At 51.7% G+C, this 26,337-nt stretch overlaps 1 protein-coding gene across 2 annotated transcripts in view; it reads right to left on the minus strand.

Moving 5' to 3' along the window:
* Positions 1-3,900: 3,900 nt before the first annotated feature.
* COL4A2 (collagen type IV alpha 2 chain) overlaps positions 3,901-26,337 on the minus strand; it is a 180,658-nt gene continuing 158,221 nt past the window's right edge. For both annotated transcript variants that reach the window (XM_070408599.1, XM_070408598.1), the window contains exons 31-48: positions 25,193-25,363; positions 24,222-24,365; positions 22,773-22,895; positions 22,254-22,435; positions 20,416-20,479; positions 20,159-20,233; positions 17,540-17,647; positions 16,664-16,771; positions 15,374-15,445; positions 14,323-14,448; positions 11,031-11,147; positions 10,383-10,544; positions 10,174-10,272; positions 9,453-9,599; positions 9,190-9,306; positions 7,675-7,866; positions 6,247-6,533; positions 3,901-5,027 (exon numbers count right to left, since the gene is read on the minus strand). In XM_070408599.1, the coding sequence (XP_070264700.1) occupies positions 4,770-5,027; positions 6,247-6,533; positions 7,675-7,866; positions 9,190-9,306; positions 9,453-9,599; positions 10,174-10,272; positions 10,383-10,544; positions 11,031-11,147; positions 14,323-14,448; positions 15,374-15,445; positions 16,664-16,771; positions 17,540-17,647; positions 20,159-20,233; positions 20,416-20,479; positions 22,254-22,435; positions 22,773-22,895; positions 24,222-24,365; positions 25,193-25,363 (2,552 nt within the window). In that variant the 3' untranslated portion in view covers positions 3,901-4,769. The remainder of the gene's footprint in view (positions 5,028-6,246; positions 6,534-7,674; positions 7,867-9,189; positions 9,307-9,452; positions 9,600-10,173; positions 10,273-10,382; positions 10,545-11,030; positions 11,148-14,322; positions 14,449-15,373; positions 15,446-16,663; positions 16,772-17,539; positions 17,648-20,158; positions 20,234-20,415; positions 20,480-22,253; positions 22,436-22,772; positions 22,896-24,221; positions 24,366-25,192; positions 25,364-26,337) is intronic.

Raw genomic sequence — 26,337 nt, forward strand, 5'->3', positions numbered from 1 at the left:
CATTCCTTCCACCCCTTTGTACAAACACAGCTGCCCTGGGGCTGGGAGGCCACAGGTTAGTCTGCTGTGCTGCAGCTTTTCACCTAGGGTGCTGACATGTCCTCAGACAGATAAAAACCTTCTCAACAGTATCTCCTGGTTGGATGTCTCCTGGTGCCCTTGAGGCTTTTTGCTTGGTGGAGGCGTCTGGGAAGTTTTGGGTTGGGTATGTTGTAATCTGGATGCTGTAAGTCATGGTTTCCCCTTTTCCCAGGCTGCTACACTGGTTACTTAAAAGTACAGCTTTGTCACCCTGGCCGGATTGACTCAGTGGTTAGAGGCCGGCCTTCGGACTGAAGGGTCACGGGTTTGATTCCTGGTCAAGGGCACGTACCTCATTCAGGTTCCCCAGCATGCAGGAGCCAACCAGGTGATGTGTCTCTTGCGTTGATGTCTATATATCTCTCTCTCTCTCTATCTCTATCTCTATCTTATCTCTATCTCTCCCCCCCTTCTCCCTCCCTTCCATGCTCTCTGGAAATCAATGGAAAAAATATCCTCAGGTGAGGATTAAAAAAACCAAAAAGTGCATCGTTGTCCTTTCTGAATCTGACATCCTGGTTTGAACAGAGCTGCCTTCTGTGCCAGAAAAACCCTCTCACACAAGTGTCTGGCAGCCACGCACCTCCAGCATACAGTTTCCCTATAACAGAGGTAAGCCCGGTGCTCGAAGCCAGTGACATGGATCAGAGAGATGGTGTTTGTCCTCCAGAGAGAAGGGGAAGTGAAAGTGACTTCTGCCTCTTCCATGCTCCCGTGACCCTGATTCTGTAGCGTGCCGAGTGTGGGATGCCAACCACAGTTTGACCTTTAAACAGAGCGGGGGCTGGGTGCTGAGCCCCACATAGTCAAAAACCTGCATATAACTTTTGACTCCCTCTAACTTAACCACTAATGGCCTTCTGTTGACCGGAAGTCATACCAATAGCATAAGGAGCCAATGAACACACATTTTTTATGTTAAATGTATTATATACTCTACCCTTACAATAAAGTAGAGAAAAGAAAGTGTTATTAAGAAAGTCATAAGGAAGAGAAAATACGTTTACAGAACTGTACAATTTATTGAAAGTGGATCTATGCAGTTCAAGCCTGTATCATTCAAGGGCCAGCTGTAATTACTTTGAGGAAGGCAAGGCCTTGGAACCCAGCAGCCTGTGTCCAAGAACCCCTCCAGGTGTTTGGAATGTTTTGGAGGCAAATCTGTGGCTGGGGGAGTACCGGGTGGCACTTTTTAAATGTAATTTGGCCCAGTAGCCCTCATGCCTCCCTGGCCCTCCTACCTGCCCGTCCATGAGCACTTTCTCTCTGTGGCCTGAAGTGGTCTCTGATCCTCCCCACGTCTCAAAGCTGGACCCTTTGGACCTGCACTGTCGGAAGCGGGTGGAGCTGTGGGGCCTGCAGTGTGTCTGTTCTGAAAGCTGCTGGGCTGAGGATACCCCTTTGTAGTAACTTCTGAGCAGGTGACCGCCTAGTCTGCAAGCATCGGTGTTGCTCCCTGCCCTCCCTTCCCTTGGATTGGCCTTGAACTCACAGGCACCTCCCCCAGGAAGAGGGTCTGGAAGGCATGGGGTTTGAAGGTGTGAGGCCCGAAGCCCAGAGCAAGGAAAGGTGTGTCTAAGGCCAGAGTCCCCCCGTGGCTGGAAAGGATGCATACCCAGGTCTCACCCAAGTCCACATCCTTCTAGGTTAGGGCAGCTGGGAACCTGACTCTGGGCTTCAAATGCTCCATTCCATTGGCTGCTGTGCTTGTGTTTTTGCCAGGGTTGTTCTTGGGGGTTCAGGTCTCTAATTGGCAGATACCCACTGCCCAAGACAAGAGGAGCCATCCCGTATTGTATCCCCTCATCTAGTTGCTTCCATTGGAGAAAGTCATGCAGGCCTAGAAGCCATCTCCTAGGGCTAGTCTGACAGGCCCAGGGCTGCTGGCTTCTCCGTGAGGTGAACAAGGCATGTCCTGCACCCCCCCCCCCCCCCCCCCCCCCCCGCCCACCTGTTCAGGACTGGTCGGCCTGGGGAGGGCCACCATCACCTCCAGGATGCACAGTGTGTGTGTCTCCAGGGGCAATTCCCAGCATCCTCCTTGGACTCGCTCTCTGGTGGCCTCATTCACCCCTTCACTCCCCTGTGTGGCAGAGAAGCTGGACCCTGACCCCATATGATGAAACGACCTCTTTGGAAATGGCTGCAGTTTTATAGCCAGTTTATGCCGTTGCATGACCCATAGCTTCCGAGCCTGCTTTCACCCCAGCTGCCCTTCGTTCTCGAACTTGGCCGTGGACGGGAGGCAGGGCTCTTTGAGTCTGCCCTGCATTCTGCAAGTCCCCCTAAGAGTCAGCCTGCAGGTGGGGAGGGTATCAGGAGCTACTGGACGTATGTCTCGCTAGGGAGGATGCTGGTGCCCTGCCCTTTGTGGCTCAGCACCTAACTCTGAAGTGTGAACCACAGAGGCATCAAATCTAAACCAAGTTTGTCAGGACAGTGACAAACTTGGTGTCTGCTCCTTTGATTGTGGGGATTGGAGTCTGAATAAACAACTGCCTCCAGAACCTTTGTGGAGAGGCGCTGTGCTGGTCATCTTTCCAGTCCTGGCCTCAGCCTCTTAACCCATCTCACTACTACAGCTGTTGCTATGGAAACCAGCTGTGTACAAGTGTAGCTACCTTGCATCAGCTTTACTACCTCCACATGGGATGCTGCCGGAGCCCACTCAGGCATGTAAGTGCTGACAGTCTTAGGCAACCCTGACCACTGGGGGCAAGAACTGGAGATTGCAAATGTCCCTCTCCTATGCCTGGGGGGGACAATCTGAGGCTTCTTCTGTGGCCTTCCTTAGCAGGTCCCTAGCAGGATAAAACCCTAAATTGCTAAGGGCAGTAGCCCCCTTTGTAAGGTGCCCTCCTTCCTGGGTTCACTCTGCCCAGGGCCCACTCTATTCCCTGGAACCATGTCCCTGAATAACCCTCCTCTGAAGAGTCCTTGTCACGGTCAGCTTCTGGGGAAATGCAAGCCAAATGGCTGCTGACCTCTTTCAAATAACGTTATCAGGTGGAATACTTATTTCTTTTTTTTAAAAATATATTTTTATTGATTTTTTACAGAGAGGAAGGGAGAGAGATAGATAGTTAGAAACATCGATGGGAGAGAAACATCGATCAGCTGCCTCTTGCACATCTCCCACATCGATGAAAGAGAAACATTGATCAGCTGCCTCCTGCACATCGCCCACTGGGGATGTGCCCGCAACCCAGGTACATGCCCTTGACCGGAATCGAACCTGGGACCTCTCAGTCCGCAGGCCGACGCTCTATCCACTGAGCCAAACCGGTTTCGGCGGAATACTTATTTCGTTAGGTGGAAATTATTCTCTGAAAAAGTTTACTATGAGATTGACTTTGAAAGGGTAAATTTAAATTCTGTGAGTTGGGTTCCCAAGGGTCAGCTGGGTCCCAGGAAAAAACCCAAAGGCAGAAATGGGTTTTGGAGACTATTTCTTGGAAATACTGAGATTTGACTTGGGATGTCATACTGAAACGAAGGGAAGGGCTTTGGAAACCCCTAATTCCTCCTGTGATGGTTAGGGTGCTTTCTGCAAACATGAATGCATTATAAACACAAAGACCGGTCCCTGAGAACGGAATGACAATACCACAGACTTGGGTTCAAGTCTAACAAAACTCAAGGACATAGCTCCGGGGCCCTGTGTGGCTCAGCACCTAACTCAGCACAGACCACCTGCAACACAGACCACCTGCAACACAGACCACCTGCAACACAGATCACCTGCAACAGATGCAGAGTCTCTGGGTCACAGCAAATTCTGTGCTCTATAGACTTGAGAAAATTAAGGCAGCCAACAACTGAGGGTATAAAAATGTTCAAAACCAACTTTTATTTTACGTTCATGATAGAGGACATTTTACAAAAAAAATGGAGGGTCAATCTCCAGGGCGGCCAGGGGGCAGTAGAAACATCACTTCTGACTGGAGTTTGCCGTCAAGTAGCCTGGCTGACAACAGACAGTTAGAAGGTCTTTGATTCTATGTGAGTTTTGTCAAACCCAGTGACCTGTAAGGCTGTGGTAGAAAGAATGACAGCTGGTGTGTGACTATCAGTGTCTTCTTGGCCTCGAGGGGGTTGGGATAATTCACACCAACAGATTTGGGAGAAGATCATGCTGTCATTGAATCATTGCATTGGCTTAGTGGGCAGGGTCGGGTCCATCCCCGGGAGACCCTCATGTGGGAACAGTGGCAATGAGTTCAGGAGCCCTCGCGCTGTATGGCTTCATTTGTCTATACCACCCCATTAAATGAGTTAAATGAGTGGGCTGTCTGCGGAGTTTGAGAGTGCGGTGACTACAGAGGTACATGTTAAGAAGTTAGTTACACCTAGCGCATAATAGTCTAGTGCTGCCTGACAGGGAGTGCTGGGCTAATAGTTTTCCATTTCGGAGGGTCGCAGTGTCGGAGGAGGGCTTCACTCTGCAGAGTGGAGACCGTGGCTAGCACCTATGAATGGATGACAAGTGGCTATTTGATAGAAGTACTGGTGCTGAATTCCTTTGGTAACCTTTGTTTGTTTGTTTTTACAGAAAAAACTGAAATCAACTTTTGGGTCAGCACCTGAGGTAATAAATTAAGAATAAGCACCAACGTGGCCCCAGCTGAATGTCACCCTGCAGAGAAGTGCGTCCGGGTGGGGCGGCGCCTGCGAGCCCGGCGCGTCCATCACAGGTTCTTCATGCACACCTGGCAGCGGCTGATGTGCGTCCGGATGAGCCCCGCCTTGAGCGTGTCGGCGGAGGGCGAGCCTTGGAAGCTCTGCTCGGGGATGGTGGTGAGCCAGAAGCTGTACTTGTTGGCGAAGTAGTGGCAGGTCCCACGGCCTCCGTTGCACTCGATGAAAGGCGTGGCACGGAAGTCCTCCAGACAGCTGCCTGGCGACACCAGTGACTGGCCACCGCCTTCATCTCCTGCGGCTGTGTGCTGCGGGGAAGGACAGAGGGGGGCTGTGAGCACACTCACCTGGGACAGACCGGGGCAGACTGTAAGTGATGCACTTCCCCCTAACTGAACCACCACCGTGAGCATCTGTCTGTGTCAACACAGACCACCTGCAACATGCCCTTCACTGCTAGGGGCCTGGCTAAGTAAATCGGGGTAGACATGTAGGAAGCAGAGCTGGGTAGCAGGCATGCTGCAGGGTAGGGTTCGTGCACATAAATGGACAGTCCTGATGTGTTATTAAGTGACAACTAGAACAAAAGCAAAAGCAGTGACCGTCTGGTGTGGCTCCTGGTCAGGGCACATGCCTGGGTGCGGGCTCAATCTCCAGTAGGGAGCGTGCAGGAGGCAGCTGACTAAGAATTCTTTCTCATCCTTGATATTTCTATCCCTCCCTCCCTCTCCCTTCTGCTCTAATACATATATATAGCAAAAGCAGTAGATACAGTTGACTACATTTGGGGGCAAAAATATCATCTCCCCAATCACTATGGCTGGAGTGATGATGGGGTTATGACATTCACAATCAATATAAATTAAGCAGAAGGCCCGCTGCCCCCACTGGACTTTCCTTTCCCCCAACAATGGTGGAGTAGGCAGGGAAATTGTAAGGGACACTCCCTGGTGCAGTCACTTCCCTTAAAGCTAAAAACAAGCTGGCCAAACCTGAGTTCTCTATTTATACCCAAAGGTGATCTGACAGTGGGATTCCAGGCTTTTCCTCATGAGCATACACATATCTGCTTTAAACTGACTTGTTAATGAATGTATCTGGAGGGCACTTTAGGTTCTAGATAGATTCTACATGAGATGCTTAGGATTCTGGATAAAATTCTTCCCTATGTTTAGCCATAGGATAAGCCAGAAGAGCTTTAGCTTTTGTGTTCTGCTTAGGAAGATGGATAACAAGCCAAATGTATCCTAATGACAAAGGCTTGGGGCAAATGAATGGGTCCCCTCTGGGTGGGGGTAGCCCAGGCCCCGCCCCATGGCCCAGGCAACAAAGCGCAGGTAAATGTGCAGGCTGTATTCCGGCTCTCCCTCCTCCCCCGGGCCAGGTGCCCCTGTGAGTGAACAACTGCCTGTCTGAGTATTTTTGGCAGCTGTTCTTGCTGCTTCCCCAGCCAGAGTGTGGTTGGGAGAGGAACTCGATTGCTACCTGGTTCCATGTTCTGAGAGAGCGCTGGCAAGCACCACATACCATGAGGAAGGAGTATCCGATCCACAGGCTCCGCCACCCGACCGGGCAGTGGGGGATGGAGACGTCCTGACTGTGGACGGCGATGGCCACGGCCGGGGCCTCGCACACCGAGCAGCGGCTGATGTAGGGCTTGATTTCGTCCTCGGCCACGGGCATCATTGGCAGCGGGGCGGTGGTGGACAGCCAGTAGGACTTGTCATTGCGGCTGGCGTAGTAGCAGACGTCCCCAGGGTTGCAGTACAGGAAGGGCATGGTGCTGAACCGAGCCAGGCAGGAGCCCGCCAGCCCTGCAAAAGGAGGTCCCAGCTGAGTGCAGCTGGACGATGCTCCTCCAGGCGCGCCTGGGCTCCCCCACATCAGGGACCTGCCCCAGGGGCCATTTGGAGGGGGCTCAGCTGTGCACTGGGGGACCGAACCAATTCCCATTTTGGAGGAACAGGTTACACTGGCATGTTAGTCCTGCGCTGCTAGATGTTCTCACACACACCTCTGCACTAAGCGGGGTCAGTGGGGAGTGGCATCTTTACAAATAGCACCCCAGGTGAGGCCCATGTTTGGGGGTCTTAAAGCACCAGCCCGGAGAAACCCCCAGTGGCATCCGAGATGAGGGCCCAGCTCATCACACCCTACGGCTCCCTCCCTGAAGGACGCTGGCCACTTCCACCTGCAAATAACTATTGTTTCCAGTAAAACATCAACTCTCCTCAGGCCAGAGGAACTACTTAGTCCAGCAGGTTCCCTTTCCCATCTGCACACACGCTCAGGGCCATGCGTGTGCTCCACCTTCAGCAGCTGCCGAGCGCCCAGGCTGCCTCCTTGGCCCTGGACTCCACCTCTCTTTTAGGCCCTTTCCCTTTGCCCCACTTAAATAAACTTATTCCGGAAGGAGATCACATGCACAGGAATGTGCGCACACCGTCGGGGTTCAGCAGGACAGGTTTTCCCACCCGTGGTCCCCACCACAGAGGCCTCAGACGGAGACACCCTCCCCCTGGGCCCCAGCGTTTAATGTCCATAAGCTTTCAAGCCATTTTCATTCCTTCTGGCAACCAGGTCTACTTGAATAAATCTGAGCACACTCTCCCACATATCCATTTTCCTGGGGGTTCTATGTGAACCCCAGGCACTCACGAGCCCAGCCCGACTGTTTACAGAACTTGGGGCAACAAGAAAGGAGGTGAAGCAGCTGGTGGCTTCCGGGCAGAGAGGAGCCAGCACAAGGCTGGGACTCATGGGAGCCAGTGGGAGGCTCCTTGGAGTTAAAGGTAGGTCTCCGTGGTCCTTACCTGAGGGCACCAAAGGCCATTTGAACCCTTTCTGAAACCCGAGGAGAAGCTCATCTGTAGAGGATTCATGAGCCTCACTGTGGCCATTCAGTTTTGACCACCTGCAGCTGGCTGGCCTCGGGGACTGGCGGGCGGTACCTACCCAGGTCCTGGTTGTGGGCTTTCTCCTGGCCTTCAAAGTACAGCAGGCTGTATCCACTCCACAGCTTGTTCATACCCACTGGGCACATGGGCTCCTGGTCTGTCTGGCTGTGCTTCACCAGGAGGTAGCCGATGCCGACGCTGCGGCCGGGCATGCCGGGCAGGCCAGGGGTCCCGGGGCGGCCTGGCTCCCCTAGGGTCCGAAAGGAAAGAGCCGCCTTTCAGCTGCCATGTAGACCTCAGCCCACAGCTCGTGGCTGACAGCACATGGTAACATTTACAGCTGTCGCTTGGCTTTCTCTGGAGGCCCAGGTGCCTGTGGCTCTGCCCTTGTAGACCAGTGTCTCCTGGGGAGGACTTGACCTACATTCTGTGCTCAGTAAGCATGCAATGATGACAGTGAGGGCACTGAACAACGGCACGGACTCGGCGGTCTCATGAGCTTTTCCCTTGTACTAGTGCTGAGCAAGAACTAGAACACCTGGAAGGGGCCCCAGATGTATCAAAGTCCAGCCTCCCTACAATGGTGGAGTCTACATAAACCTTAGTGCACAGGCCCAACCAATGGGCTCCTCTACCCCCAGCGGCAGGCCTCCTTTTCCTGGAGGCAGCTCAATGCACACTTGGGCCATCCTGGGGCTAGAAATACCCACTCCAGAGGCTGGATTCTCCCGTCAGAGGACAGACTGTCTACTCTGCCTTCAACAGGACAACCCTTCAAGTGTTTGACATTAGCTGTCCTGATGGTGCTCCCATGACCTCTCCCCTGCAAGGGCATTTTCACTCTCGCCACTTTCCCTTTCTCATTAGGACATCCCCCCTGCCCTGCGCTGTCTCGGTCTCCTCGCCTGGATGGCTCCTATCTGTCCATGTGCGTCTCCAGATGTGCATCCCCCACGTTACACAATCCGGCCGTGGGTGAGTCCATCCGGAGGGTAGCAGATTGCTGCTTCCTGAGATGTGGGAGGTGATAATGCAGCCTCATACTGTGATGAGCACAGGTGGATGACATCTCAAGATTTTTTTTTTTTTGCATGACTAGCTATTATTTCTGGCCTATCCCATCCTGCACATGTACAAATAATTTTAAGAAATTAGTAATATGAGACTCCTGTTGATGTAATTGGTTGCTTTCATCTCATTGTCTCAGCCTTCAGATCTTTACAAATCTTATCTCTCAGGTGTGTCAGGTGCTTCCTTCTCAGAGGCACCCGCACAGGCCTCAGAAGAAGGAAAGAAGCCAGCCTGTCCTGGAGGTTCTGTGCCAGGTGCTCTGCTGGGCCCAGGTGCTCTGCTGGGTGCAGGTGTTAGGGCGTGCACCCAGGACCAAGGCTGCAGCGAGGGTCCTGGGAGCTGAGCTGGGGTTTCAGAGCAGAAGGGGTGCAGCCTCTTCTCTCTGCGTGTCTCTCTCAGCGCTCCTTTACTCCCTCCTTGCACACCACAGTCCATCTGTCAGACCACAGCGGGCCTGGAAGAAGCCCTTGCCCGCAGCCCCCTTTCATCGTCCATCACTCACCTTCCTGGCCCAGTGGCCCCTGGTGCCCCATGGGCCCCAGGTCTCCTCGGAATCCGGGGTTGGCAGACACACCACCTCTTCCCTGGGGCCCTGCCTTCCCTGGAGCTCCGCGGAAGCCTGCAGAGTCACCGAAACAGGTGTGAGTGACGCGGGGAGAGAGGCACTGAGGCTTAACAAATGCTTTTCAGTGAGAAAACAGCAGTGAAAACAAAGCAAATAAGACAAGGAGCCTTTCCCTGGTGGCCCTACAGCAAGGCTCCTACCTGGTTCTCCTGGGGGACCCTGGGGTCCCATCTCTCCCTGCATCCCCGGGGGGCCTCTTCTTCCCTGCGGACCCACTGGTCCCGGCTGGATAGTCATCTGCGGGGGGAATCCTGCAATCCCTGGGGATCCCAAAGGACCGGGGGTGCCTGGAAAGGAAAAAGGAAGGCCAGTTGACACGGGGGACCACTTGCTTTCTTGCTCTGATTTCTATCCCATTGTTTACTTGTTGAAACCAACCTTGGAGCGTTCTAGAACACTCTTACTTCCTAGAGACGAAGATGGGCAGTAATAACTCATCTTAAAGGCCGCTCAGTGCCTGCCCTTCCAAGAATTTCTTTCTTTCGTTTTTTTTTGTTAATCCTCACCCAAGGATATTTTTTCCATTGATTTTTAGAGAGAGTAAAGGGAGGAAGGAAAGAGGGGAGAGAGAGTGAGAGAGAATCGAACTTGCAATTCAGGTATGTGCCCTTGACCGGGACTCAAACCTGTGACCCTTCAGTGCTTGACCCAACACTCTAACCAGCAAGCCACACCAGCCGGGTCCCAAGAATTACGTTCCTTCACCCGTGTGAGTGCCTGCAGACCTATCTTGCTTTCCTCTTTGCACTTGACAAAAGCTGGCTTTAGAGCCCCCATGCCCCAAGGGGCAGGAATTGTTCTAGAGGCCACTCCGGGCAGCAGCAGATCTGAGAGGGCGCAGACATGCCCACGGCCACTTACCTGGGAGTCCTCGTTCTCCTTTGGGTCCCTTGGGGCCTCGGTCACCCACACTTCCGGTGATTCCTATGTTGCCCATGAATCCTTGCTCACCTCTGGACCCTTCGAGACAAGGAGGACATTAAGGACACCTGCCTGGGCGGGGGCGCCAGCACGTCTGCCCACTGCTGCCAGCCTCCCTGAGGACAGGACCCTTTCGTGTGGGCAGTTACCTTTTTCTCCTGGGACACCGAACACGCCAGGCCGGCCCTGGGGCCCGGGGTCCCCACCCCATCCTTTGGTCCCTGGGTTTCCTGGAGCCCCAGGGCTCCCCTCTTCGCCTTTGCTTCCAGGAAAAGCAGCAGGCCCCGGTGGCCCCGGGGGGCCTGGATAACCTGTCGACATGAGTCACAAGAAAGGGGGGTTTAAGCAGGAGGAAGGCACCATCATGGCCATGGGGAGCGGAACTCACAGCAGGGGGGGGTGCGGGGGGGAGTGGAGGGACGGGCGGTGGTGGTGGGGGAGCACCCAGGAGGCCAGACGGAAAGCCATCTATGTAGGGGATGGTCTTCAGCAAGTTTGCAACACTGGGCACCTTTGTTCTTTTGATTGTGGTAAAATACAAGTGGCACACATTTATCGTTCTAACCATGTTTCATGGCATTAAGTACATTCATGTTATACAATCATCACCACCATCTCCCCCAGAACTTTTCCATCATCCTAAACGGAAACTCTGTCCCCATTACACACTAACTCCCCTTCCCCCTCCCCAGCCCCGGCGACCCCCATTCTCCTTTCTGTCTCTGTGAGCTAGACCCTCACACGAGTGGAAGCCCAGAGCTGGGCCTTGTGTGTGGGCCCCAAAGTGCCCTGCTTACCTTTCAGGCCAAATATCCCCGCGGCCCCTTGGTCACCAGGTGACCCAGAGATGTTGGAAGGGGGTGTGAACCCTGGAAACCCTTGTTGTCCTGGATTCCCAACTGGGCCTCGTTCCCCTGAGGAGGGAAACAGGAGGGGTTGCTGTTAGTTTCGGCATCGACTTCTTCATGTGCTGTTTCCCCGCCCGCTATCACCTGTCCAGGAGCACAGCCGCCCAGGAGAGGCGGTGGCGGAAGGGAACGCCGAGCACAGTTCTTGAGATGGGTAGAGGGAGGCAGTGGCCTTGGGGCCCCCACTTCCACCAGCCCCGTCTGCTGCTGAGAGGGTCCCTTGGACCCACCTCTGCTTGGATCTCATTCTCACAGGAGGCTACTTGCTCAGAGACTGCCTCACCGTGTCCCCAACCCCCTACCCACCGCCATGTGGCCTGCCCTGGCAGCATCACCTGAGCAGTGAGGTCTGCTGGCTCCACCAGCACTTGTGATGGGACAGAAGTTTCCAGTATTGGCAAGAGGAGGCCTCTGGACCACCTTGACATTTTCAGTTCTCTCTGTGGCTACTTCAGTGTCTTGGGTCCCACTATGGACAGAGCCCATCCTCATTGCTCACAGATTCTGTACTTGCATTTGGCCTGTGCACCAAGGTTTATGGTGACTCTAAATCAATCCTCGTGGCACTCCTGGACAAGCAGGAGAGTCAGGAAATTTCAGTCCCTGCTGAGGTCCTCATGCAACTCAGTGTAAACAAGGATCCTTTTATGTCTATTTAGTGCCACAATTTTTGCATGTTTGTGCTTCTTGTTGGTGATTTCAGTGTTTACACTGGTCCCCAAGCACAGTGCCAAAGTGCTGTCTGGTGTTCCTAAGCTCAGGTGCCTCATGTGGAAAACGTGTTAGGCCCTGGCCAGGTGGCTCAGTTGGTTGGAGCATCGTCCCGTGCACTGAAAGGTTGTGGGTTTGATCCCTGGTGGGGGTGTGTGTGAGGGGCAAGCAATCAATGTTTCTCTCCCACATCCATCTGTCTGTTTGTCTCTCTGTCTCTTTCCCCCTCTCCCTTCCTCTCTCTAAAAAAAAAAAAATTAAATAAAAACATATCTCTCCAGTGAAGATAAAATATATATATATTCAAAACAAACAAACAAAAAGGAAATGTAAGATGAGCTTCCTTCAGGCATGAGTTATAGTGCTGATGGCATGAGGTCAATGTTAATCAATCAACAATTTATATTGAATAAGGTGCCTTTCACCAGAAAGATACATAAAACAAAGTTATGATTTGATCAGTGGATGAATATGTGAATGGGGCTTGCAGGAACCAAACCCTGCACTCCCTCTAGGAGCAATGGTTCGGTATTCCTTAATTCAGTGTTTGCAGCAATTTTATAGAGCACAACTCCTGCAAGTAGCAAGAATTGACTGCATTTGAGTCAAAGGCTGGAGCCCTTCGGCACCAATCGAGGACAGATCCTGAGGGCAATCCTCACCTAAGGATTGTCTGTGGGCATCGTATTCCTCCCTGTGCTTTCGCCAGCACAACATTTTATGGGTGCTCTTCCGTGCCAGGTGGGCATGCTGCTGCCCAGGCAGTGGCAAGACAAATGGCCAGCAGGGATGGGGACTAGTTTCTCCCCCAATTGTCCTGTGAGTATTTGTTTTGCCTTAAGGTCTGGGGACTCAGGTTAGTACTAGAACGCCGCAAAAAATCAGAACGTCACAGTATCCAGGTCCATCATCTCTATGTAGAGGGAGGAGTGAGCTGGGGCCACACAGTGATGATCTGTGAGACAGTGGTCTCTTGTGTCCCCCACGTGGCTTCATGACTAATCCCGATTCATCAGCAACATGAAGAGACTTTCACATGAAGAGACTTTTCCATTGGGAGGGTCTGGCGCCAAGCACAGGGGACAGGAATTCCGGGTGGTACAAAGCGCGTGCCAGGAGAAGCGTTTAGAGAGGTGTTGTCTTGGTCTCACTAGTTACAGGCAATAAGCAAGCGCGTTTACTTGATCAAGGGGATTAATTAGCCGAGATCTGGAGTTTGATATAAATTGACACCAATTGAGTTGCTTCTAACTATTCTCACAAAGAAACTGAAAGAGATGGTGAGTGGCAGTGACTAACGACGAAACTCTTGGGTTAGAAGCTCCACACTGGCCAGATTCCCAAGAAAACATACTGAACTTCACTAACTACAGTGTCTAGGCCTCTCTTACTGGGGACAGGGTATGAGCACGAGTTAGTTTGCTGCCATCAGGGTCAAAATAACTCTGTTTTCTCCGTGGCCTCCACGAATGTCCCTCAGTATTGAAATAAAAGCCCTGCCTAATGCCAGATCGCCGAAAGGCCATTTTGTAAAACTCCTAGGCAAATCCTGATCCGAAGTCCGAACATCAGCTGCAGAAATAATTGAGGCTGCAAATTGGAGCTTCGGAAACTTCTGTAGATTGACATTATTTCCCGATACTTAGAGAAGAGTGCGGGTCCTGACCAGCCATTGGTGAATGTCACCCCTGAAAGTCACCATTCGCTCTCCCCAGCGGCCCGGTGGGCAGAGTGAAAGGTCTACTCCAGCCTCCAGGGCCACTCAGAAGCCACTTGTCACTGGGCTACCGTGACTTTCATGCAGGACGAGGACTTCGTGAGGGGACAACAGCTTTAGAAAGGAGTCACTATGCTTCAGGGCTGTTTGGGAGCCTGAGACATGTTCAAGGTCCCCTTGACAGAGTGTAGGGAGCTACACAATACATGCAAAGAGTTCTGAGAAACTGATGCTGCCCAGGTGAACACGTAATAGGACCCTTCCAGGTAATTTTGGGATATCCTTGAGCATGCGTAACTCCTTCAACAGAGGTCCAACGGAGTTACCCTACAGTTTCACACTATTAACCTTGAACCAATATTGAGCCAGGCATTTAGCCGACATATACGCACAGGAATGAAAGCAAGCTAGTTCCTGCTCTTGTGTCCTCCCTCTCTGGTCAGCTGCAGAGTCTGAACAGCATGCTGTGTAAATCGGATGTTAATACATGCCGTGTGATACCAGTCACGATACTGCGATGCTGTGTGAGCGCGGGCTATGGCCAGGATTGTGTGCACCGTGTGGAACTGAGGTCTCTCACTTCCTCCCAGGCTGGGTCTCATCTCCATCCTCAAGGGACTTTTTTCTAACCCCATTCAGAGGGCGGATGGGTGACCTGACAAGCATGACTTCACATCTCTCCCTCTCTGGCCACCCAACAGCATATCGGGTTCTGGTTATGCAGATGGTAATGTTGGAAGTGTCTGGCCTCACCTGGAATTCCTTGCTCCCCCTTTTGTCCCGGGGCTCCGCTAGGACCCGGCAGGGTGTTGGCCTCTCCTGGCTCACCCCTGTCCCCAGCAGGACCTGGGAAACCCGGGTCTCCGTGGATGTCTGCACCTGTAGAGGGTTAAGCAGTGGGACGTCAGCATCTTCAACCACGCCACGTTAACCTTCACAAGTAAAGGAACAGTAGTGCCCTTCTGTGAGACTCAAACATGGAAAACCGGAAGTCAGCGGCATCAATCTCAGTTTGTTACATGGCCTCAGTGTCCCACAACCTGAGGCTGGCACATCATTGCTCTGAACTGAACTGTCTCCCCAGCATGCATATGTTGAAGGCCTCATTTCCAATGTGATGGTTTCTGGAGGTGGGGCCTCTGGGAGATGATTCAATGTAAATGAGGTGAAGAGGATGGGTCCCAGGATGGGATGTGTTCTTATTAGCGACCCCAGAGAGTGTGTTCCCTCTCCCCACCAGGTAGGGAGAAGGTGGCCATGTACAAGCCAGGAAGAGGACCCGCACCAGGACTCGACTGTACCAATGCTCAGATCTCAGACCTCCAGTCCCCAGAACTGTGAGGAATAACTGTCTGTCATTTGAGCGCCCCCCCCCCCCCCCCGCCCCGCCTAGTCTGTGGTGTTTTGTTATAGCAGCTCAAGCTGACTAAGACAGTAGGATCCATTTCAAAGCACAAGGAGAGCCCCACCACAGGCTGGGCCCCAGCTGCCTTCCCTGTGCCAATGAAATGAAAGATTACAGATGCTGCTGAAAGAGCACACCATTTGTTTCTCTCTCCCTCTAAAAGCCCGATGGTTCTGTTCGACACAACGTCTGACTTAAGGGGATGGGTTCTTAGGGATCCCATCTCAGTGTCTTTAGAACCACAGGGACCCCGAGTCCACAGGGCCTCAGGGATGATCAAACAGTCCTCACGGAGCAGTCCTGCTCTTGGAACTCCCCCCACCACACCTGGCATCCTAGATGGCCCTCCCAGCCCACCCCTTGCCCCTGTCCCCGAGTAGTTGCAAGGGCCATGGGTACCTGGGGATCCGGGAAAGCCTTTGGTGCCTGGCAAGCCGTCTAATCCCCCGATGCCTCGGCTGCCCGCTGAACCTGTGTGGGTTTCACTCATGGTTATTTCATGCATGGGAGAGCAAAGAAGGAAACCCTTAAAATAATCCAACATGTTTTCATTTGCTATAATACGATCACCCATCCAATTTATTCAAAAGCCCCACAAACAGGAAGCAGTTCAGCATACAATCTGACATGTGCTTTTATGTCACCTGAGAGAACCATTTAACGTAAAAATTGATTTCCTAAAATCCTTACAGACTCGTTAGAGCCGGGAGGGAATTGGGAAGTGGTGCATTCCGTTCCTCTCCTTGGAGCTTGAGTCATTAGACATATTTGGTTTGTGAAAATTGCCTGGAACCAGTAGCCTGGCATTAGTTCCAATCCCTCTGGATTCTCAAGGACAAACATTTCTAAAGTAGGATGCAGGAGCCCGGCCAGCACAGCTCAGTGGTTGATCATCAACTTATGAACCAGGAGGTCAGGGTTCAATTCCTGGTCAGGGCACATGCCTGGGTTGCAGGCTCGATTCCCATTAGGGGACGTGCAGGAGGCAGCCAAGCAATGATTCTCATCATCGATGTTTCTATCTTTCTCTCCCTCTCCCTTCCTCTCTGAAATCAATAAAAATATATTTAAAGTAGGACACAGGACACAGGTGGCAATTCTTCCTGTGGTGTGGACAGTGAGTATGGAGGTGGGTGGGTCACCTTGAATACTGAGCAACAGAGCAGCTGGGGGCCTGTCCCTGACCAAGGCCTGCCCAGCATGGAGGGCTTGTCCCTGGAGCAGTGGCCTGTCCAGGTCAGGCTGCATAACTCTCTAAAATCTCGCCACGGGTTCCACTGGTCCTCGATCAGTGGGAGGCTGGGAAGCCTGTGGAGGAACAGCGTGGTGTCTGTCGCCCCCCCCCCCCCCCCCCCCCCAGTTCCTTCTGGACTGCCCGTGAGCTGATTGGGGAGTGGGCCTTGAGGCTTCCGGGCAGTTTTCATTCATCATTCTGGGGAGCAAAGCACTTCTCTGCACACTGGCATAGCTGTCTTTTTTACCAATGGGCTTGGACAACTGCAAATCCTGTTCCCGATGTGTTTTGTGTGGACAGTAAACCACACACACACACCTGCCTTTTATCTCACATGGTCTTGGAGAAAACAGCGTGGAGGGAGGCTAGCCTGGCTAACGGTGCCTCTCCTCCACTGGCGCATCTGTTCTTGAACCATTGTGCGCTTGTGTCTGTGAAGGGAGGGATTGTCTTACCTGGTAAGCCCGGAACACCTGGCCAGCCATAATCTCCTTTGGTGCCGGGCACTCCGGCCCGGCCAGGGTCTCCCTGTGGTCCCTGCTGGCCTGTCAGTCCTGGGAAGCCTGGGGGAGGGGGACACATCCATAAGTCAGACACAGGAACCCTGAGGACCCTGGGAGAGCGTTACCTGCCCAGCCTCAGGGCCTGCCTGCAGGGGACACGAGGGGGTGCTTGGGAAAGGACCAGCTTCCCTTCAAGCAGGGAATGGATGTGGCTTGGACCCTACACTGAAGTTCAGCGGGGTTAGCTCAGCCTTGCCAAAGAGAGAACAGCTTGTGTTTTCTTATTCTCATCCTATCATCCAAACAGAAGTTTGGAGAAAACCCACGAAACCAGCCCTGGAGGATTAGCCTGTCAGAATCACGGGTCCTGGGCAGAAGCAAACAAAGCAAAAGCAGTAATAGCCAAGAAGCACAAAACTAGTTCACTGTTTGCTTCTGGTCATTACCTTGGGATCCCCAAAGGAATTTCTGCATATTCAAATTCATGGACGAGATCCCGGAACAAGAACCTAGGCTGTGTTTATGGAGAGACAGACACTGGGCCACACCGCCCCTCCACTGCTCCCCTGTGCGTCCCCCACAGCCAGGTTGGTTGTTTCTGCATATTTGACCCGAGGTGAATGGGCAACACGTAAGAGCGAGCTTCCTCGGGTGAAGTGCGAACCTAGCAGACAACTCCTTCCTTGGTGAGATTGGCTGCCTTTGTTCTGGGGTTTTGGAGATTGGGGGGCTCAGCCATACTCTGCCTCACTGGCCACTGAACTGTCAAGCCATGCCCAGGGGAGTGCGTGCGCTGGAGGAAGGCTGCGTGACTACAGGAGACTTTACCTGCTTGCCCGACAACTCCGGGAGAGCCATGGGCTCCTGCTGTGCCCGTTATCCCGGGGAAGCCGATGTCACCTGCTGTTCCTTTCTCTCCAAAGAATCCCTTTAGACCTGTAACCACAGATTTGCTGCTTGGAACAAACCATCGGCATTGCATCGAACTGGGGCTTCATGCTTGTAGGGTTCAAGGGAATGCGAGTTAAAGGATGCTGCCATCCCACACTTTGCACTTCTGTTGTGAATGGGGTTAGCTAACACATGTTCCTTCATCAACGGACTTTTTACCTAGTTCTTCCCTCTGAGCCTGTGATCAGCAGCCTCCAAGCCGGCACCCAGGGGTCCTCACGCTCTGGTGTTCACACCCTCATGTAGTTCCCTCCCACACTGAGTGGGCTGAATTGTGTCACCACCGGGATACTGTGGACATCACAGTGTGTCACTTCAAGCTTAGGACATAATATTCTTCCTTGCTTTCACTTTGTCACTTTGCTTGCTGGGGAGGAAGCCAGCTGCCATGTTGTGAGGACACTCAAGCAGCTCTGAGGCCCTTGTGTTGAGGAATGGAGGCCTCCCACCAAGAGCCGTGTGAGAGCACCATCTTGGAGGAGGATTCTCCAGCCCCAATCCAGCCTTCGGATGATGTAGCCCTGCCGATGTCAGACTGGAATCTCATGGGAGACTGTGGGTCAGAACCACCTTGTTCCCGAATTCCTGACTCTCAGAAAATGTCTGAGATAATACTTGCTTGTTGATGTCCCAAGCCACTGCATTTTGGGTACCTTGTTGAGCATCAATAGATAATTAATCAGAGACCTTATCAGAGTGGCTTTTAATGCGTGATGTGCAATGGAAACCTGGGGAATTTGTTAAACGTGCAGATGTTTGAGTTTCTCCCAAAGGTGACTTGGCAGGTCTGGGGGAAGGCCTAGAATCTGCATTTTAACAAGCACCTCAGGTCATTTGGAGGTGGTCTTGGACAGACATAAAGAAGTGCTACCTTCATGCTAGTGACAATGTTCTGTCAAATGCTGTGGTGATTTCTGGTACGCTGGGATTTTGAAAACTTCAGACCAACGTGAATTCCACACAATCACTTTTGTCCAGTGTCTTTTTAAATCTATGAGGCTATGGCTTAGACAAAATACTGTTGTTGTTGTGGTCTTAAAGAAAAACCACCTAAGAAGTTCTGCTTATTTTCTATTGATTCTTTTACTATTTTGAAAAACTGCTCAAACCCCTATGTACCCTGTTCATCTTCTTTCATACACCTTGGCCATTATCTCCACCCAAACTGAGGGAGTCTAATGTAGCTTGTTGCTTCATCCTCTGAGAGACCAAGTCTGGTCCCAGGCTTTCCAGTGCCTGTCACATGTGGGAGCTGATCTGACCCAGGACTCCACACCCACTCCCTCTGTCACACAGGCCAGGCTCTGTAGCTGATCCCACTTAGGCACACACCTCACTTGTCTTAGGGTGAATGGAACACCCCCAAGCATGGTTGATACAACGGTCACTGCCTCCCTGCCCCTGGCGATGGACAGGGTGTGAGATTCTATTTCCTGGGCCCACAGTTTAACTAAAACCTAAACACTCAAGGGAAACAACCATTATTCTTGGGGAAAAGCAATTTCTCTTCTCTGACACATTTTCAGTTGTACACATGAGGTCATTAGTGACACGTGGCAAAGGTCTCGCATTTCTGCTGTTATAAACCAAACTGCCAAAGTATAATTATTTAGGACAGGAGATTTAGCCAAGCAAGAGCCAGAAGGCTCAGCAGCCCGGGGTACCCTGTGACTGAAAAGAAAGCCATCGGGAGACCAAATTATAGATCCACGTGAGTCCAGAGAGGCTCATCGATGAGGCTGCCTATTCCCGTCTGGTGGTCCTCTGATCCCATGCTAGACTGAATACTTCTTTCCAATCTGCAGCTCTTTCTAGTTTCTAAGTAAAGAACCAGCTCAGCATCCTCCCATTGGCCAATCACATGAACAGACTCCCCCTCAACCAGGATTATCCCTAGAAAGACTTGGGGGTCCAGGCAGCTTAAGCAGTGTGAGGTCCCCCAAGATAAAATTTCCAGAAGACATAATTCTACCAAAAGTCCCTTGGGGTCTGATTATATGCAAGAATTCTGACTTTGGACTTCAGGAATGCTCAGAGAGGCGTGCCCTCACATGAGGACCCTCAGTGCACACAGGGCCAGGGGCTACCCCTTCTTGTCTTACTCAAGAGATGGGCACGACTCCCACTGACCTTTCACTGTTTACAAGAAGCTCCAGTCACCCTATCATCTGCTCATGCCCTATAATGTGCCCTGGGAGCCAGGCTCTGCTTCTTCATGAGTCTCATTTTATGGACCATATAAAATGTTGATTTATGAGTGTTGATTCTGGCTACTTTCCCTTTCAGAGAGGTTCCTTGACTTTGTCTTCAGCTTTACTTTAATGAAGAATTCAGAGTCTCCCTTGCACACTGGGCTGGAAGACCTCAAACCATTCCCTCCAGCATGGTCTATAATGCTTACCAAATAGTGATAGATTTGGCAAGCCCGCTCATATGTGACAGCACAAAGGGTCAGGGCTGTTGCTGAGAGGAAGAGATGGAGAATGACTTAGGTACCTGGTGTTCCAATGGCACCCTGTTCCCCCTTCAGGCCCGGGCTTCCTGGTAAATTTATAGTGTCTCCAACATCACCTGTTAGGTGCAAAAAAGATGGTTGGGAACAGGTGGTTAGTTTGGTAACTTCTGTCGTGCTACATCCTTAATAAGAACAATGCTTCACAATAACTAATGGCACCTGCAGATCTGACATCACTGCAGCTCCCCAGAGTGCTCTGGGTGTGGATGCTCTCTTTCCCCGCCCAAGCGACACTCACCAAAATCACCCGTGCGGCCACTCTCGCCATAAAGACCTGTTGTCCCTGGAGCACCCTTGTCACCCTAGAGTCAAACATAAAATGATCTTAAAAGGCTGTTCATGAAATAAGTTTATAATTTTGAAGGTTAGCGTACCCAACGATTTGGTATGCCAAAAACAACACCCAAAGTTTGGGATGCTATCATTTTATAGAAAACTCCTGAAGTTTTTTAAGAAGGTGGTTTGCTTACCCCTTCTTATTAAATGTAGTAAAATGAAACAGGGTTGACAGCTTTATTGAAATTAGTAACATCACTGGTGCAGATCATGGTCATGATGGTGGTGAGAATAACCATGCTGATTGCAACCTCACCCTATGAGCCTGATTTTTTTTTTTTTAAATCCTCACTGGAGGATGTGCTTTTATTTTTTTAAAGAGAGAGAGAAACATCCATTGGTTGCCTGCCTCCTGTACACGCCCTTGGTATGTACCCTGACTGGGAATCGAACCCACAAACTTGGTGCACAAGATGATACTCCAACCACTGAAGCCACCTGGCTAGGGCATCGAGAGCTTTTTAAGCCTCACAACAACCCTATGAAGCAGATGCTATTGACAGGTGAGGAAACTGAGACACAGATAGGTTAATATTATGCTCAAGGTCACTCAGCTACTAAGGGGCAGAATTGGGATACTGATTTGGGCTGCCTGATTCTCAAACTTGCTCTCTATTACATGGCTGTGCACATCCATCTATGGAGAGAGTGAGATTTCTTCTAAGCAATGTTTGTTGTTGATACTGAGATTGGGATGATGTCTGAATTACTCTGTGACTCCAAAGAAAACATGGTTTTCTTCCCTGAAGTGCCTCCACCTCACAGGGAGAGTGGGTGTTCTGGTCTACCTTACTCCCTCTGGTTTCTATTTTAGCATCAACCTGTGACTTCAGAACTGCCCTTTCCTAGCATGGCTTAACTTGCGCCTCTAAATTATTAATGAAGCCCCATTCTGTGGGAGGAGAGGGAGGATGTGCCAGAGGCTATACCCTTGCTGAGACAACGCTCTAGTTTTCTTTCTTGCAGCTTGCTTTATTAAAACATGACTTATATGCAGCGCCATACACTCATCTTAGATGTTCAATGAATTCTTACTCATATGATACCCAGATAAACATAGAGAACATTCAGCACTCTAGAAAGTACCTTGGTGCCCTTTCCTACTCAACCATCCTGCCTCTCTTCTGATTTGCCTCTATCAAGTAGTCCTGTCATAAAAATGGAATTGTATTGTATGTTTCTGGTTTATTTCGTTCAACATAAAAACTGAGACTTATTTGTGTTTTTGCAATTATCAATCATTCTCATTTTACTCCTGTGCACTAGTCCACTGTCTGAAGGTACCATGTTTATTTATTCTGTTTCCTGTTGATGTTACCCAGTTCTTGACCATCATGGACAAAGCTGCTGGGAACGTGGAAACTGACCTGACTAGCTGCACACAAGACTGGACTAAGATCCTATGATTCAGCACTGGGTTTTCGGTCCTGATGTAACATGTATGCTCGAGTTTAGAGCTCGAATCTCTAGAAATTCAATTTTGTCCTCTAGGTTCCCATGAAGAAATCCAGACACCGTGCTTCATCCAATAGGAACTCATGAAAGGGCAGCGGGGCCTGGGCGGCACCAACCCCCACGGTGTCGAATGAGCACGGCATGTCCTTACACTGACGCAGGGGCCCACACAGCCCTGGACCCGTGCCTTGGCCACTCATACACCGTAAATGCTGCCCACGGCACTCTGGCCAACAAGCAAGGGGAGAGGAGTTGACAAGAAGACGTGGAGTAAAAGGCACTCACCCTACTTCCTACGAAACCTGGAAACCCAGTAATTCCAGGGGAGCCTGGCACACCAGGGAATCCTGGCACACCAGGCAGGCCGGGAACTCCGATGTCTCCTTTCACTCCTTTGATGTAGCCGGGCCTTCCAGGCAACCCAGGGACGCCTGATATCCCAGGGACCCCTGGCATTCCCGGAACACCTGCAGGAAGACCCCGAGTGTGACGCTCTGGTGCTCCCCCTTCCAGGCTTTAAATTTTGCCATCCCAAGTGCTGCAAGTCTTAAAATTGGAGGCAAGGTGAATCAGGCCTCGAAGAACCACCCGAGAGCCCAGGCGGGGAGATGTCAGGGTATCAGAAGGGCCGGAACACAGGGAAGGCTGGTGTGGGCCCAGGGGTGTCGGTGGTGCAGAAGCTGCTGCCCCTTCAGACTGGAGAGGCAGGGGTGGGCACAGGGGAAAGGGGGTTTGGGCAGAGAGGGATGGGACCCCAGACCTGACACCTCAGAGGCCAGACTGGATCTTTGGATGCCACCTCACCTTTTAATCCCAGGTAGCCCTTCAATCCCATAGGTCCTACATCCCCTTTGTCCCCTTTAAGGTATCTAATTTCTTCATCGATGCGGGGAGGTGGTCCTGGGGGACCCTGTTCCCCCCGGCTTCCTGGAAGGGAAGAGAATGCAATCATTTCACTTGACCTCTGGACCAGGCATAAACACCAAGGCGGAGCTGTCCCTCAGAACCTGAGCCCAGAGAGGCTCTGAGTGGAGGGGTGGCATGCGTCCCTGGCTTGGAGCCTGTGCACTGGGGTGAAGGGCTCGGACAGACACACCCCTGTCTTCTCCCTGCCCCCACGCCTCTCTATAACAGAGGTGTGGGCACAGGGCACATCGGGACGGAGGGAGCTGCTCCCCTAACAGTGCTGCCAGGCAATACAGGGATGAGTGTGACCGTAACACAGAACATGAGGGAAGGTTATGTATTCACACTCTGGTGAGACAGCGATCAAACACAATCACGAGGAGAGACACCAGCTCAATCCTTTTTTGTGGGCACCAGCTGGGCCTCAGCACCCACAGCAGGTCAGCCAGAGCTGGGAGGTCTCAGGACTCTGCAGGTAGGGTGTTGCAAGGGAACTTGTGAGGGGTTCCTACACTGGCCAGGGGGTCTGGAAGGCTGTGGACAAGTCAGAGAATTGTGCCACAAGGTTCAGGCTGAGAATGTCCCAGAATCTGTGTTCACTGAATGGAGGGCAGCAGGTCAGGGAGATTCAGCTGAACGGAAAGAACGCAGTTTCATTCACTGGACATTTACTGAGTCTGTAGCACAGGGCTAGATATGGAGGGGAACAGAGGTGCTATACACTGTTCCGGTCCTCCGATAGCTTGCTGTCTAGTGGCGGGAAGGGGCCCCCACGGTCTACTTCATTCCAAGGAGGCTGGAAGGGGCGGGGTAGTGGAGTCGGAAAGAAAATGGCACAGAATCCAAGTGTAACTTCATTTAAAAATATCAGTTTTTGCTCAGTGGCTTGTAAACCCCCAGTTAACATGAAGATTATTTGAAAATTTAAGCGTGAGTAGGAAGCCTGGTAAATGTAGTACCCTACCTAGACTGTAATTTCTATGTTTCTAAGAATTTGTAAACGTTTTAACTTTTTGAAGAGTTACATTCAATTTCTGAAAAACAGCTTGATTGAGATATAATTTACATACCATGCAATCCACTCATTTAAAGAAAACAATTCAATGGCTTTTAATGTGCTCACAGTTGAGCAACCATCACCACCATCTAACTTTAGACTATCATCATCACTCCTAAAAGCAATCCCGTGCCCATTAACAGCCATTCCCCAACTATTCCCTAGCCCTAGTTTTTATTAGTTTGTGCCTGGCTTTTTGGGTTTCTAAAAGGTTGCTTCTGGGCAGTGTTATGCCCTCATGAACGTGAGTGTCAACCCCGTGGGAAAGACCTTCAGAGAAGTAGGCATACCTTTGCCACCTGGCAACCCAATTGGGCCCTTTGGCCCCGGAACACCAAACCTTCCAGGCTCTCCTTTGTGTCCCGGCAGCCCAGGTCTTCCTTGCACCCCAAGCAGGCCCTGGAAACCATCCATCCCAGGTGAACCTCTAAGACCTGCGGAGCAAACAAGCAAAGCCCTGAGTTAGGCATGGATAAAGGCATGGCTATTTCAATCTCACTCGTCTGTGACATTCCCATGTGACTCATGTGAGAATACGCTAAGATTCTTGACCTAAAATAGGAATTTGCAGGATACCATTTCCCAAGAGGCTTGCCTGCTGACCTACTTCAGACTGAGGGCTACAGAAGCAGCCCATCTGCCCTCTGGCCACTGGGGAGAAGGCGAAGGCAAATGAACAGTGGTCAGGCACAAAGACGCGAGGAAAAGTACGCGGAGTCCTAGGTCTGAGGGCCCATGGAGAAGAGGTGCGAAGGGGCACTAGAATTAACATGTGTCACACTCCCCCCAACCCCCACCCCCCCAGCATGGGGGTCTGGCCGAGAACCATGGGAAGGTCAGACTACTGTGTCTCTGGCAACAGTCCATGGCCAGAGGGCTGCACTTCTAGATAAGTTGTTCTCAGTTACATGCAAATAAACCGATGCTGGCGACCAAGCCAGGCCCTTTGTTTTGGTTCTGTTTGCCAGCCAGGCACTGGGTTTGAATTCAGCCTCCACAGATTTCTGCGGATGATAATAAGTCCTGTGCCTCAGGCAGTCGCTCTCTGGTAAGTTAAGAAATCAGCATTTTGGGCACATCGGCCACGCCCACCTAAGCAGCATCAGCCGGTTTTCCCAGTATCTGAGGCCTCCAGGGCCAGGAGTCTCCAGGCTCCAGCCTGTAGGCACCTGGATGTCTTCCCCTGGCAGAGCTGTCCCATGACCACGTGTAGCCTGCCCAACCCCCTGTGAGGGAATTCCTCGTCATGGTGTACAGTTACCTTTTGGCCCAGGGGTACCAGGCATTCCGGCCATTCCTTTAAAGCCAGGGTTTCCTGGAGGACCAGTCTCACCCAACAGACCAGGGTCGCCTCTGTCACCGGGGACACCTTTCATGCCCAAAGGGCCAGGGACACCTGCATCACCTGGTTCCCCTCTTTCTCCTGGCAGACCTGTCCAAGAGAGGGGAGAGAAAAATAACCCGGATGGACACACCACATACAGAGAGAATGCCTTTCATGATATGCTTAAATTACAAAAACTTATTGGATAAGAAACACTTCTTGGAAGGAAAACATGAAACTATAACTATAAAGGTGAGTTTTAAAGGTGTGGCCAGAGTCTGTAGAAAACCCACAGGGCTGGCCTTTCTAAAGAGGTCTTTCTCCGAAAGCTGGAGGCAAATGTGGCTTCTCCCCGAATCTGACTTTCTCCACTTGAGCCTCTTGCCTTTGGAACCCAAAGGCGCGGGGAGCTAGACAGGTGAGATACCAGGTGGGTACAGGGGGCTCTGCCAACTCTAAGTCAGGATGTGGTCCCATAGGCTACTCCCAGCTGCCTGACCCTGTTGGCCATGGCAGCTCAGCCTGGGGATTAAGTTCTAGGGGAGGACTTGCCCCTGCCCACTTGGCTGCTCCCGCCTTCCCCTCCCCTTCCCCCTGCTCCCACCTCATTATCTCATTAGGGCGCCCATTGCTGCCCAGCTCACCCTCTCCATCTCCTGCCACATAGCTGCCAGCTTTCTGAACGCAGCTTGCAGCTTCCGTTAAAACCCCAGCTGCTCCCTTGCCTAGGGGATCTGACTCCTTAGCTTGGCATTCAAGGCCTTCTACACTGGGGCCCGATCTCCCTCTCCAGATCACCAGTGTCCTCCTCAGATTAAGCTCTCCCCAGCAAGTTTAGGGGATCACAGCGCCAAAGCTTTCCTTGGGCATTCCCACCTCTGCCTGCCCATCTTCCATGCCTGGCTCATCTCCTCTCCTCCTAGGATGGATGGGTCCAGCCTGCCTAGCTCCCCTGCCCCTGAGAAACTGGTCACCCCATTGGCTGGCTCTGGCCAAATGCAAGCCTTTTATGTGTATAATTCTCTCTCCATTAAACTGTAGGCTCCTTTAAGGCAGGGCACTCGTATGGATTTTTACAAGCC

The sequence above is a fragment of the Myotis yumanensis genome, unplaced genomic scaffold (assembly GCF_028538775.1).
Source record: "Myotis yumanensis isolate MYYU_CA2020_CCGP unplaced genomic scaffold, mMyoYum1.0.hap1 SCAF_3, whole genome shotgun sequence".
NCBI classification, from domain to species: Eukaryota; Metazoa; Chordata; class Mammalia; order Chiroptera; family Vespertilionidae; genus Myotis; species Myotis yumanensis.